General features: G+C 39.6%; 1 protein-coding gene across 1 annotated transcript; it reads right to left on the bottom strand.

Moving 5' to 3' along the window:
• Window positions 1-326: 326 nt before the first annotated feature.
• On the bottom strand, window positions 327-15,493 carry nptx2 (neuronal pentraxin 2). Its single transcript, NM_001102834.1, is given in 5 exon segments — window positions 327-2,175; window positions 5,890-6,069; window positions 8,678-8,922; window positions 12,775-12,991; window positions 14,794-15,493. Coding segments are annotated over 5 exon segments (1,320 nt in total). The 5' UTR covers window positions 15,244-15,493; the 3' UTR covers window positions 327-1,947.
• Window positions 15,494-15,707: the final 214 nt, after the last annotated feature.

Genomic DNA, 15,707 nt, shown 5'->3' with positions numbered 1-15,707 from the left:
CACTGTCCCCCTACCCAACTGCATGCAGAATCACAGGAAACAGCTAGAAAACAGTGTTGGATCTGACATGTGAACCCCAGGAATGAGTCTGAAGGCAGTTTAAAGTGTTTAGCTGAAAATGAAGCCACCAAAATCCCAGCTCCTGTGACATTTCAGTCCTTATAGCCGCTGCGAGAAATGTTAAAAAATGCGTAATTACCCCTAAGATTTATCATCACTCCATATTAAGAAATACTCATATCCCACTACTGAGGTGTAATTACACGTATACATATCAAGCTTGCCCTGAATGCTTAGAATTGTGCTGGCAAAAAAGTTAATACAAATTCATATAAAAGGTTGTTTTCTTTAATATCCGTGTCTAGAGAGGGCATTTTCTTTCATTTATCAGATAAGAGTAGCCTCCTTTTAACATAAAAAAATAATAAATAATATATATATAATATAATATATTTGTCTTTATGGAAAGTGCAGTTTTAATCAGAAAACTGGATCAATTTTCCATTTTGTATAAAGGCCATTCCTGTGATGGGAGAAGCAATATTAATGTGCGTATATTAGGGATATGCCTCATTATAAATATTAATAGCAGATAAGTGTCGTTTATTAATGCTGATGTGCAGAGTTGTAAGTGGTCGTTTACAAACAGGCAGTCAGTGTTCAATGTGCAAAAAAAGTTGCATTTAGCCTTTTTTTTGCACATTGCCCCAGGTTTCAGAGCACAGAGATTTGCAGCTGCCTCCATGAATACAGTGCTACCTGTGTTCGGTAACGCAGTATTCTTGAGGAGCAGGTGGGGTGAGACATATAGGCATCCCCCTCCCTGTATGTAGTGGTGGTTCGGCCCGCAGTGGGGCATTGTATTGCAGTAAGAACAGGGCTGGCCTGTGCCTAGCAACACTGCACGCCGAACTCTGCACCTCCATCTTGATTTTTTTTTATCCACCACTGCACCTTTTATGACCCAAACTCATCCAAACTCCCAATAATGATATCAAAGATCAAAGTTGGGATTAGTGAGATTACATCACCAGAGGGGAGGAGTTGCTCCAATTACATCATCAACAGAGAGCTCTGCTGAAGTTTGGCCCACCACCAGTCCACCTGAAACCTGTGTCTGTAATCAGAATCTCAACCCACACTTGCCAAACCCATGGTTAAACCCCTTGGATCCCACAGGTTTCGGGCCAACCCATGCATCAAAATCTGCTATGTACGATGCAGGAGGCACCTTTGATACTTCTGCGTGCAGATAGGATTCTTCATCAGGCATATTGTAGAAGCTTGAAGAACTAGCCACCTCAGTTAGCCAAAAAGGCATTACATAAATCTCATATCAGTTAGGTGACAGACATAGGCTGGTTTCTAAAGAAGAACCATTTGGCTAAGGGTGACAACTTTTGTTGCCAGGAGAAGTAGTTCAACATAATATTAGGGGCCATGGGTTGCCTGCCCCTGCTTAAGGCATACCAACAAAACAATAAATAGGCCTGGATTTATTCAACTGCAACCAATGTATACACATTTTCATCATTGTATGTAAATGGATGTTATGTGTAATATGGTTAACACATTACCCAGAGAGAAATTGCAATTGGCCACTGAATATTTCCATGTGGTGCTTCCAGACAATGATCAATATGTGTATATCTGTACATGCTTATTGTTCTTATTGCACGTGTGATTGCCAGTATGCAACCTAAACATCATTTTCTTGTTATTATATGGCAAACAGGGACTTGTTCATCCAACCCCTAAAGACACAGCCTTTTAGTAGAATGCTTCACTATGGCAATACACTTAAAAAACAAAGCCCATAACAACCATGCCTGCTTCTTAGGGGTTTAAAAAATATGTTTGCGCAAATAAGTGCATTGTAGGACCAAAAACCTCAACAGAGATTGTCTCAATAAAGTAGGGCACTTTGGGGGGAATCTCTAGTTTTAGCTATGACTCTGTCAGGCGCTCTTCACATGGCTCCAGGGGTAATTTAGTGGCTCCTCCAAAGACATCAACATTATTATCAACCCACGGTATGATGTTGCCAGGCATATTGTAGGAGCAGTTTGCAATGTTCACAATTTCTTCTGCTTTGAGAACACGATCCCATATATTAAATTGACTCATTTCTCCAACAAAGGCTTGGGTTGCATCAAACCGGCCCCCGACTGTGTCCTACAGAAGCAACAAAACAGAACAAAAAAAGAATAAGAACAAAAGGTTGAAGGGAGAAAATTGGTAAAATTTGTACAAAATGAGCTTTTTACTTTGTGCCAAAGAACAAACCAGGATCTCTGTATCCTGCATGTCTATGTATGCATTAATCCTTGTATTCTGTACTTCATGAATATCGTGTCTGTATAGGTTTAAACAACCTTGAACAGGGCATAGATGCTCATTTTAAGGTAAATAGGACTATACAGAGTCATCTGATATGATACTATATGATTTGATTTGGTTAAAGTTGCTTTAAAACAATGACTTTTTCAAATTATTATTGTTTGAAAAGAGCTACAAAGGCTTCATCAGGGCAGCACTTACAGTATACAGCATTGATTTCAACACATTGGGGGGTCATTTACAACCACAGTTCCCCGCAGTCTGTGGGATGTAAAACCCAATTCATTAAAAGTACTTTGATCAAAATGTGTTCCTTGCACTTCTGTATAGTTGTGCTCGGCGCTGCTCATTCTTTTCTGCCCCCTGTTCCAAATCAAGCACAGTTGTACCTATTGAGAAACTCTAGCACTGGTGTAGTAGTGGTTCCAGGGTTCCTTTAGTGCCCTGTGTCAATGAGAGCAGTGCCCTTGGGTCTAAAGAATAGGGTGCATAAACAACTCCCACACTGAACACTGGAAATAACCCCAAATGGACTTATTATATTCAGTATAATTGCTACAAAGTACAAGCGCAGTTACATTAATTTTGCCCATAATTGTGTCAGACACAACGCCCGCTAATGAAGTGCCCAAAACAATGCTGGAATTTTGGGTAAAAAGGATGCATTATGGGGAAAAAACATGATTGCACTCAAAATTGCACTCCACTTGCGTCCCTTTATACAGTGTGTGAAATGGGGAAGCAACAAATCTATTTTTGGATTTGGATGAAATTCAAATTCTCTACAAAAAAAATTGGCTGAATACTGAACCAAATCCAACCCCTAATTCGCACATTCAATTTTGAGATACAGTAAACAAGTGCATCATCTGTGAACAAACTACTCCCACATTGAGCTTTAAAGACACAAAACTATTTTGCTGAAGCAAATCCAGACCCTATGGAATCAGATTGAATCCCTATTCTGGGCTTGGTGCATTCCTAATGGGAATACAGTTCAGTGTGGCCATACAGTTGCTTTTCAGGTTGCCTTTTGTCTTCACTTCTGCCACATGACATAATCTATACATTGTTGATTCTCAAATATAAAACAGACTTAATAAAAACATTTATATTAGTGACTGAAGGACATTCAGATAGTCAGAGATACATCAGTATGCAGGAACCCACACTGGGTGATATCTTTGTTACTGAGACACCCGGGGTTGGCTACCCTTAGTCCTACCCTGGAGATACCATGGAAGTTAATAAACTAGGGGAATATGAGGACATTGAGAATTGACTTTTAAGAAGTTCTCCCACTAAAAGAAGATCCATGGGTTGCCTGCAGATATAACTAAAGAAAAAAATCTTCTTGAATCCATTATAAATGGAGAACTCCCCTTGAAAATGTTTTTTTTTCACAGTGAAAGAAAATGACTTTCCGACACGCTTTCATTACACATTATCAGCGGTGTTAAAGTTATCTGTAAATGCAACTGCTATTTTATTCAGTATTTGTCTGCCCCTTTCTGCTCTGTTGGCTCTCGTTCCTGAAATATTGCTGCAAAAGTCAGTTCTGCTCCAGGTCAGTTTGGCTACAAAGCTATGGGAGTCAGAGTGCAGCCTGCTTTCAATGACAATGACATTAGCAAATAACTTTAATTCCATGGAACATTTTTAATTAATGGACACTGTCAAGTTGCTGAGAATTACATTTTCTTTCATTTTGAGAGAAAGGTTATATTGTTATAGGGAAGAGGATATTTATAGTTTTCTATTTGCCAGGACATTTATGAGGGGAGGTTTCCATCCCCTCCACTATCAACAAGGCTAACATGCAATTCACACCCCAAACCTCCCCTTCCCATGCAGCAGCAATGCATTTAAGTATGGGGAAGGGGGACTTGTGCCTAGTGATGAGTGAATCTGTCCCGTTTCGCCATAAAATTCGCGAAACGGCAAGAAAATTCGCGAAACGGCAAGAAAATTCGCAAAACACATTTGTTGTGCGTTTTTTTTTACGCCCGCGTCTATTTTTTTGACGCCCAAGCTATTTGACGTGACCGCACCCTTTTTGACGCGACCGTGCCCAATTTGACGCGTGACAAAAAAATCCACATGACGAATTTTTCCGCTGCGAATTTTCATGCAAGTTTTGTGAAACAATTCACCAATGGCGAAATGTGGAAATTCGCTGCAAATCCATGCTTGGTGAAAAAATTTGCTCATCACTAGTTCTGCGCCTATACCCCACAGATCCCCCTTATAGTTACACCCCTGCCCCCCTATAGTTACACTACTGACATTTAAAGGAGAACTAAAGCTTAACTAAAAAAGTAGGATAGAAATGCTCTACATTATGTTTTGGCCTACTGTACCAGCCTAAGGCAACCCCAGCCCTTTAGCAGGGAAGATCTGTGCCTCCAAAGATGCCCCAGAAGCTCCCCATCTTTCCCTGCTCATTCTCTGCTGTCAGTTACTGAGCTTAGGGACCCACTCACAATATATTGTATATATGGAATGTAAAAGTCACAATGCAAGGCTGATTAGTAATTTATTTAGATGCACATTGTATGGCAGCTCTGAATTCAGTGCAGCCAGCACTGTAGCATCAGCGTATATGACAGACAAACCTCATTTTCTGCTTGATATTTTGAGAGGACCCATAAGCTTGGCTTCTCAACAGCTGCTCAGAGACAACTGAGCATGTGCAGTGTCACTGACACTTCGAACATAACTTCTAACAAGATGGGGAGCTCCTATGACAAGTTTGAAGTCCTGGATCATTACTACTATAGCAATGCTGAAATTTTAGGTTGGTGCGATAAGTTCAGTATATAAAATGGCATTTCTAGTTCTGGTTTTATAGTTTGGGGATGGATCTGAAAATGTTTGATGGAGGTTCCTTTTAATGCAACTTCAGACAGCACAACATTATCATGGCATTGAGTGAATGATCAGCCTTTGGAAGTAATGATTAATATAACATTTCATGGTGCCCTCTTGTAAGAATATAAGAACATTAAGCTTCATATTTAGACTGGATAGCAGCGAGTTACATGTGCTTTAAAAGCAAAGAGAGAAATATGCACAAAAACATGTTTGTTCATTTGGGAGAAAGACGTTTTTTCATTTACGGGAATCCTTTGTAAACAAAGTTAATTATAGTTAGAGAATTAATTACACAGTGAGCAAAGGATACGAATGCTCTGAATGTAGATACCCAAAAGCAACCTCTATCTAATGCAATTTATGTGCAGTTTTTATACAAAAAAAAACCCTAAAGCTTGCTGAATAGGAGATTAAGGAGGAGAATTAGATGAGAAATAAACAGTACACTTTGTCCTGCAGCTATGGTTTATTCCCTAAAGCCCTAAAGGTGGAAATATGAATTGTATTCGTAGGTTCATTCATCTCAATGCAGCAGTTTGTTCAGATCAATAGTTTACTTGAAAAAAAAGGCACATTGCTCCCCAGCGTATCAGGGATAGCAAAGTCATATATATATATAGGGATGTGCTTTTACTGGCATCGGGAACATAATGGCCAATTATACTGCTCACTCACCTGCTCCTGGCCCAGAATAAGAATTCCACCTGGCTTAATTGGGTGCCAAGGGGCAAGATTCTCCCCGGAGCCAAGTCTTTCACCATCTAGAAATGCTTCCCATATTCCATCCCTTGTTGTCCACGTGATACCAATATGGTGCCACTTTCCATCTCCAATAGTAAATGGGAGCTGAGCCACCTGCATCCAAGCAAGAAATAAATAGAAAAGATGTACTTAATGGCAGTGGGTTTGGTTATTTGCATGTATCTTTCTAGTTAGCAAAACAAATGGATTTATATATCAACTAAAGGGACATTACCCTGTCTAATTATTAGGGATGCACCGAATCCAGAATTCAGTTCGCTATTTGACCAGGATTTGGTCTTTTTCAGCAGGATTCGGCTGAATCCATGGTCCTGGCCGAACCGAATCCAAAAAATCACATGCCTTTTTGTCATGTTAACACGGAAGTGGAAATTTGTGGAAATTTAGGTGTACCTATATAATACTTGTACCTTAAAACTTTCCAAGCAAGCTTTACAGGTTGGTGAAGCACTACACCTACTACTACTAGAAAATAGTACAGGTTTTTAAACCATTCAAGATGATCTTGTTGATTATTGCCCGAGTGCTTCCTTCACCAAAAAATGCAAGTATCCTTTGCTGAAGCTACGGGGAGCCTCTTTACCCCCAACCTGCCTGGCCAAAAGGCCTGCAGGAGGCAAGGGTCTTCAGATCCCCTTCTCCGCAAGGCTAGGGGGGGTCCTTTTGTCTTTCACCCTCCATCTAGAAGGTGGCAGGATAAACCAATGGTCCCCTGAAAAAGACCTGACAACTTTTGCACCCACAGTGGGGCCAGGTGTAAGGGAGAGAAAGAGCCTCATGGCCATACATCCCGCCCTAGATCCACGCTTCCGACCAGAGGTCTGTTGCACCACAATCCAAAAAAGTGCTAAGTGCCAGGGGTAAAAATATAAATAAGATAAAAAAATTCATAAAAAACACTGCCCCAGTCTATTGGCCGGTTTTTAATAATTCTCTTGCCACCATGCCAAAAGGACTTAGGCTAAAGAGCAAAGTGATCCTGTTCATATTCCATTAACTGGCACAGCATACTGGCTGCTCTAGGTTGCAAATATTTCCCTACTAGCCCTTTACAGATGAGCTGATATGAATCAGTGTGCGAGCAGCTGGCCCATTGTTACGGTAGCAGCAGCCCTTATTGTGCTGTAGATGTTTCTGTTGGTATGAGATGCTCCTAACACTGGGAATTCTTTTAAGAAGTGGGAATTTACAGCAGCCCGTGAAATCTTGTGTTCTGGCAAGCACTGAATTTCGGTTGATCTAAATAGTAAGTCTCCTAGCAACATTATTACTACACACCTTGGGACTATATGTTTACAGGTTTAATAGGCAGTGGTGCAAACACTACATAGCAACCAAATGATACAGTTCACTCTCCTTATCCTGTAAACACAGCTAAGGGGGTGCTAATTTATATACACATAGAGCACTGCTTGTCCTGAGCTGTACAAATGGCCTGCCCAGCCTACACCTCATGGGCTTGGTGCAACCAACTGGGATTATGCCCTGTCTGAGGCAATATACCACATTGTTATTATATTTAACATCATTTTGATACATTTGTGATGGAGAATGATAAGTCTGTTATAACATGGCAACCCCTGTAACACCTGTCCATTCAAAGCCTTACAGGGAATGCTAGTAATTGTTGCTCAGTAGCATATTGTGATACTAATATCTATAGATAGCATTAATGTTTGTGTATATAGTTTATGTATGCGAGTGTATAGATAGGTAAGTATAGGTTGTGGGTGTTGGGTTTACTTGGAAGGGTTGAACTTGATTGACTCTGGTCTTTTTTCAACCCTATGTAACTATGTAACTATGCATACTGTATGTCTGATCTAAAGACATCACTGTTTCATTGGTAACATAGGGGTAAAAAGGCACAACAGCTCCCAGCAGGCACCAGTTTGAATTGCATTTAATTGATTATTGCACTCATGATAGCAACCTGTGCCTGTTCATAGACACATTTGTATAAATAAAACCACACTTATTTAATTTAACCCCATTTAATGCCCAAGGCCACAGTTCTTTTATCAGGGCTTAATTACCTTCACAGGTATGACTACCTGAACTACAGACTCACAGGATACCCTTAAAGGGGGGTGTTCACCTTTAAATGAATTTTAGTCTAATGTAGACAATGATATTCTGAGACAATTTGCAATTGGTTTTCATTTATTAGGGATTTTTTGTTTCAGCTTCAAATTTCAGCAGCTATCTGGTTGCTAGAGTTTTGTTTATCTTAGCAACCAGGCAGTGGTTTGAATGAGAGACTGGAATATGCACAGGACAGGGCTTGAATAGAAAGATGGACAGATGTAGAAGAGGAAGACAAATCATTAAAAAACTTTAAAATAAATAATGAAGACCAATTGCAAAGGTGCTAGGAATAGGAGATTATATAACATATTAAAAGTTAACTTAAACTTGAACCCTTTTAAACAGAACACTAGGGAGCCAAGGATGCACCCCTTATCAGCAACTGGAGAGCCCAACTTGAGCCCCTAAATGTCCATGTGGTGTTGCATGTAAAGGGCAGGAATAAGTTTACTGTACATACTGAACAAACCTGCATGGTAGTAATGTGTGGGGTGGCCCAAAACCCAACAGGCAGTGTCTGTTTATAGGTGGGTGCCTGCACTTTCCCGCCCCCTCTGTGACATCACAGATTATGTGATAGGAAAATGGTTTTTTTTAAAAAGCACATTAGTACCTTGTCGTTAATCAGCAGCTCGATAGGATGGTTGCCCCATTCAATGAGTACAATTTCATTGGCTTGGCCCGACACAGCGTAGGAGAATGGCGTTCCGATTCCGGGTGATGCGCTGGACTTCAGCCACATGCAGATAGTGAAGGAATAGAGCTCAGGCAGAGTCTTCTTAATCCTGCCGTACAAGTAATTGGTGCGGAGTGGGAGGGAGACTTTGAAATCATCTGGCGACTTGAATGTGTTGCTTCCTGGAGAAAGGATATATAACCAATTAACCTACTGAACGTTGACTAGAGTATTTTTTTTTTCCAACTATGTTTTTACTAATCATGATACACAGTAGTAGCGGAGAATCACAAAACAGACTGTAGTTAACCTTCTATGTCCTTTCCACTTAAACAAACAATAAAGTAGGGTAGTACTAACAGGCCTCGTGTCTAATGAATACAAGTTTCAGGGCCGCACTGATCCAGAACCAATAAAATTAAATGCAATCAGTGCACCATGTCCCGCTGGATTTGCAAGGAGTTGTATTGATTGTTCTCATCATCTGGCAATCCATTCTGTACATAGGAAGGCTTCACTTCCTATGTGCAACAATGACAGGGCTGAACTTGCTACAGAGAAAGCCTATAGCCTATGCCAGCTTCAATTTACATGTAAGTACATAGATACATGCACTGTAGAACTGGAATCTGCTGTGTGCAAAAAAACTATAACCACGTTGTTTATGTTATAGGGTAAAGTATAAAAAATAATACTTGCTTAATAAATCAGGGGGTGGGTATACATTGTTTTATAAAATGCTGAGCTGCAAATGCTCCTCACTAAAGACAGTTGAAAATGGCAAACAGGGTCTCGCCCCAGTGCCAGCTGAAAAGAAGCCCCCATGATATTCTGCATTCTCAATATCTTTAACTCAAGCCCTGCAACCCCCCACTATTCACTGCTCTGTATAATGGTGAATTGCATTTATAATACTAAAATCACATTTCATGGACAGATTGGATGCAGATTTAATAGGAAAATGACAACACATTAATTGCTTTCGATGGAATGAGACAGGAGAGAGAGAGAATCCTGCGAGGCACGGTGGGATTCTTAAAATTAAATGAGTTTATATTATATATTGGAAAGGTGACAAAAAAATCAGGTCTTTCTCTCTCTCCATGTGGCTTCCTCCATCAAATTAATTAATCACCCTGTTTCCAATTAATTACACAGCTGAATGTTGTTAAAGCTCTACATGCCACCAGCAATTAAAAAGCACTATTCTCACCACTTCATTAGACAGATAATAGATAGATAGATAGATAGATAGATAGATAGATAGATAGATAGATAGATAGATAGATAGATAGCAATAGATAGATAGATAGATGATAGATAGATAGATAGATAGATAGATAGATAGATAGATAGATAGATAGATAGTTAGATAGCAATTGATAGATAGATAGATGATAGATAGATAGATAGATAGATAGATAGATAGATAGATGATAGCTAGTTAGATAGATAGCAATAGATAGATAGATAGACAGAGAGAAAGCAATAGATAGATAGATAGATGATAGATAGATAGATAGATGATAGCTAGTTAGATAGATAGATAGATAGATAGATAGATGATAGCTAGATAGATAGATAGATAGATAGATAGATAGATAGTTAGATAGATAGCAATAGATAGATAGATAGATGATAGCTAGTTAGATAGATAGATAGATAGATAGATAGATAGATAGATGATAGCTAGATAGATAGATAGATAGATAGATAGATAGTTAGATAGATAGCAATAGATAGATAGATAGATAGATAGACAGAGAGAAAGCAATAGATAGTTAGATAGATAGATAGCAATAGATAGATAGATAGATAGATAGATAGATAGATAGATAGATAGATAGATAGACAGAGAGAAAGCAATAGATGATAGATTGATAGATAGATAGCAATAGATGATAGATAGATAGATAGATAGATAGATAGATAATAGATAGATAGATAGATAGATAGATAGATAGATAGATAGATAGACAGAGAGAAAGCAATAGATAGATAGATAGCAATAGATATAGATAGATAGATAGATAGCAATAGATAAATAGATAGATAGATAGATAGATAGATAGATAAAAAGCAATAGATAGATAGATAGATAGATGATAGATAGATAGATAGATGATAGATAGATAGATGATAGATAGATAGATAGATAGATAGATAGATAGATAGATAATAGATAGATGGATAGATAGAAAGCAATAGATGATAGATGATAGATAGATAGATAGATAGATAGATAAATAGATAGATAGATGATAGATAGATAGATAGATAGATAGATAGATAGATAGATAGATAGATGATAGATAGATAGATAGATAGATAGATAGATGATAGATAGATAGATAGATAGATAGATAGATAGAAAGCAATAGATGATAGATAGATAGATAGATAGATAGATAGATAGATAGATAGATAGATAGATAGATAGATAGATAGATAGATAGATATAGATAGATAGATAGATAGATAAACAGAGAGAAAGCAATAGAAAGCATTAGATAGATAGATAGATGATTGATAGATAGATAGATAGATAGATAGATACATAGATAGATAGATACATAGATAGATAGATAGATGATAGATGATAGATGATAGAGAGACAGATTAGAATGAGTGTGTTTTTGCTTTAAGGTAAAGATACATTTTCTACAAATTCCTGCTGTAGTTCATATTCCACATAAATTGTGTTTAACCTTCCCTATTGAGAGCAGCTCAGAAGGTTTCCCTTCCTATATTGCATGTTGTACAACAGCTTGTTAGTTCCAGCCATGCTCACTCATGGTACAGACTACTCCTGTAGGTACATCTGCATAATACAAGGTTTTCACACCCGCCCCAGCATGTCTGACATCAATGTTTAAAAGCATAAAAACTATCAAACCCTTAGCTGCTAATGTAATAGGTCTTTCATTTTTATAATGGATTCCATAGTTTTCATTAAACAATTAAATTCTTGGTTTATATATATATTTCCATGTATCTGTCACTCTAAAGCCACTGGCAGTCATACAGCCCCTTGAGGAGCCAACCTGCAAAACTCAAGCTTCTACGTCAACATCTCATCATTTATTCTAACCCCCCATTGTTACAGAAAGCTCAGGGCTCTGCGGCACAAATTTACACTTATTCCCTGTTCCACTTCAACCTGCCAAATCCTTTCTCTTTCTGTCGATCATTACAGTCAAACCATAATGGTTACACAGCTGTAAAATATCTCAAACCATGGGTTTTCAAATGTGGTAATTAAAGGCTTTCTCATAAAGTCCATTGTAAAACCACCGTTTTCTACAGAGAGGTGCCTCCAAAAATCAACTTACTCCATGGCTTGGTATTAGTTTTACATTAATAGGAAGGTTCACCTTTACGGTAACTTCTGGTATATTATAGTAACTTTTCAATTACTACTTCAATAACTTAATTGGTCTTCATTATTTATTTTTTAATTATTGCCTTCCTCTTCTGCCTCTTTCCAGCTTTCAAATGGGGGTCACTGACTCCGGCAGCCAAAAAACTCTGTGAGGCTACAGTTTTACTGTTATTGTTACTTTTAATTACTTGTTTTCCTATATAGATCCTCTCTTATTCATATTCCAGTTTCACATTCACACCACTGCCTGGTTGCTATGGTAAATAAGACCATAGCAACCATATAGCTGTTAAAAATTCCAAACTGGAGAGCTGCTTAACAAAATGCTACATAACTGTAAAACCACAAAAGATTAAAAATGAAGACCAACTGCAAATTGTCTCAGAATATTAACATCTACATCATACTAAAAGTCAATTTGAAGAACAACCCTTTTAAGGATACGCTAAAAAATGTTGTCCTATGTAGAGGAACTGGATAAATGTGATCATTTCACCAATTTGGCTGCATGCATTGCTACGGAGGGACAGTAGTAGATGGTAAAATTATTATTTTTTATATATATAGATAGATAGATAGATAGATAGATAGATAGATAGATAGATAGATAGATATAGGTCTATGCTGCAGGTAGCAGATATTGCTTCATTACCTTTCTCAAGTTCATTAACTCTTTCCAAGAGAGCAGTGAGGGCTGACTCTGTCTTATGTCTGTGAGCTGCACTCTCGTTATGTAGCAATGACTTCTCATCTTCAAGTTCAGTCACTTTATTTAAAAGCTGATGCTCCAAGTCCCCCAGCCTTCTTTGAAGCATCTCTCGAAGGTCATTAGGCATAGCTGAATAGGACACATTGGATCTCAGCTGATGCTTTAACAAAGAAGACACATCAATAAGGCATCTGTTAGAAAGGTTAGGACACAAAAGTCTACAATGTGCTCTTCAATTAGTTCTTGCCCTCTTCTTTGTTGAAAATAAGCTACCCCCCCCCCCCCCCCCCCCCATTGTCACCTTCAGGGTAAGGTGGATATTAAAATACCATATACTTTATACATAGCATTTTCTCCTGTCATTATAAAGGTCTGGGGTAGGGCACAAAATATCTGCAAGTAGGTAGCACCCCTACTCCATTCTATATAAAAAGTAGGGAGCTTTGGGGCTGGCTGTGGATGTTATTCCCAACCCTACCAGAGGGGGGGTCATTGAACAATTCTTTCTAGCTGTCAGTTAGATCTTTATAAGCATGACATCTATATAAGCATTAATATTGTCTCCATGATTGCAGATAAAACTCATGCATGTTACAGAAGTATCAAACCCATTTACTAACTAAATCAGCCTTGCAACACTACGAAGATATTCAATTCAATATGACAAGAGAACACAAAGAATTACACTGTAGAGTGTAACTGGAGCAGAGCACAGCAAGTCATTTTCTGGAGATGCCCCACTTATGGAACATAAACATACATTATTATTGATGAGCTCAGCATGGGGTATAAGTGATCCGACTCTGAATTAGCAGGGAATTTAAATGGCATTTAATATCCCTGCCTTATTATTTTCTAAAGACACTGTACAAAAGAAAAATATTAATTATTGACATTTTAATTAAAGTTTCTGCTGTTTGCACAGTGTAATCAATGTCTGAGAACAAAACAATGAAAATACATGCACTGTATTATATAAATCATGCAATGTTCATTATCACTTGTCAACCTCTGCCCCATGTATATTGTATTTCTCTGTATGTGTCCTGCAGCAGTCACCCCCTGCCTTTACTCCTGTTAAAGATAATTCTGTTTGTCTGAATACATATTACCTGCCCCTATATACGTTGTTCCCATGCAGCTATAAGCCCTATAACAGTTATTAACAAACTATAGGGCTCAATGCATAGGAAGGGAGCACTGAGTAAAGGTTTGACAGGGTGACATTTTGGGGTGAATTCTCTTGACTTGCATTAGGGTGACTGTTTCAGCCATTAATTTATATTTCATTAACCTTGTGATGAGCTTGGGGTACCACATAGCCCACAATACAGGTTCCGATCACAAAAACTCTGAAACTCCTGCCCCTAAAATCTCCGCAGCTACAGGTTCAGCACCAGTGACAGCTCCCTGTACAGCTCTGTATGGAACCAGCCCGCTAATACAAACCCACTGAATGGGCTGCTGTATGAATGGAATGTACACAAGCTCTGAATGGAAGGTCAGTCCCTCGGAGAGGAAATAAACTTCTTTTTTGGGGAACCGATATAGTGAGGGCACATAGGGAATATCTATTTTATAACAGAGCTTTGAATAGACCGGAGAGCACATACACCTTTATGATGTGATATAGTGAGGGGGGGTACATAGGGGGCTAATATTTAATGCATACAGTACCAAGCTTGGAATGAAATGTCAGCACCTCGGAGAGCGCATAAACTTCTTTCTGTTCTTTGGAGCGCAGCGCCCATGTACCCGGGAGGGAGGCTATGCGGCAGCGCTAAATACATGAATATACGCTGTACATGCCTGTTGGTAAGACTATCCTGGTCTGTACAGTTACATCAGAAGTCTAGCACTCTATGGAAGTCATGTTGGGGCAGATTGTTACTACAGGACGGTAGGGCACTACTTAGTTAATACTAAGTAACATTAGTATTCAGTATAACGAGCAGACAATACCTCTAGATTTTCCAGTCTGTCCTTCAGAGACTGCATGGTGCGACTAAGTTGGTCAATGACCTGACTTGGGTCCCTAGGCAGGTCCCCCATGGTGTCTTTGCCTCCTGACTTGCCGGGCACCTTCCTCCAAGAGCCGTGCTTTCCGTCCGGCCCTCCTCCTCCCTCCGAGAGGCTTTCGCACCGGGTCAGCTTGGCAGTCAGCTCCCGGATAGTCTCCTTCTGGTTCCCGATGGTCTCTTTCTGCTGAAGGATGGTCTCTCGCAGCTGGAATACAGTGGAGCGCAGTACATCTTCCTGGGATAGCGCTTCGTGCGCCATGGGGCACCCCGGGCTGGCATCGGCAGGAATAGCGGTGCAAACAAAGCGCTCCCCTGTGCTCGCTTGCGTTTTGACGCTGTTGCCACTGACAAGGGCCAGTAGGCAAGTGATGCCCCAGAGCAGAGTAATCATTGTCTTGTATCAGAAACTTCCAACTGGAGCACAAAGAAGACCAGAAGCAAAAGAAGTCAACGATGCAAGTACAATCCTGAGAAGCGCAGCAGAGCCCAGTCCCTTCACAATGAATAAAACACTGAGTTGGACTGGATTTGTCCTGAGCTGGAGTTTCCTTGAGTAGTCTCAGAGTAAAACCTGCTCACAGCCACCTTCCTCCCTCTGCTTCCATGCAATTGGGCTTGAGACTCTTCCCTGGCTGCTCTCTGAGCTCCTGACTGAGCTAACACTGACTGAGCTTATCTCCCCGGCTCATCTTAAAGCTACAGCATGGGCAGGCGTGGCATGATTGGCAGCCCATCTCCCATTCACACGTCATCCCATCTCCTGTGAGTGCCAGCGGGGGGTTGTAGAATGATGTTGCTGCTGCCGGTGGGTGTGAGAGGAGGAGCGGAGCCCATTGGCTGAGGCATGAAAGACCT

Source organism: Xenopus tropicalis, chromosome 9 (assembly GCF_000004195.4).
Source record: "Xenopus tropicalis strain Nigerian chromosome 9, UCB_Xtro_10.0, whole genome shotgun sequence".
NCBI lineage: Eukaryota > Metazoa > Chordata > Amphibia > Anura > Pipidae > Xenopus > Xenopus tropicalis.
Note: the sequence above shows the minus strand (reverse complement) of the source record. Positions and strands in the feature narration are given on the sequence as shown.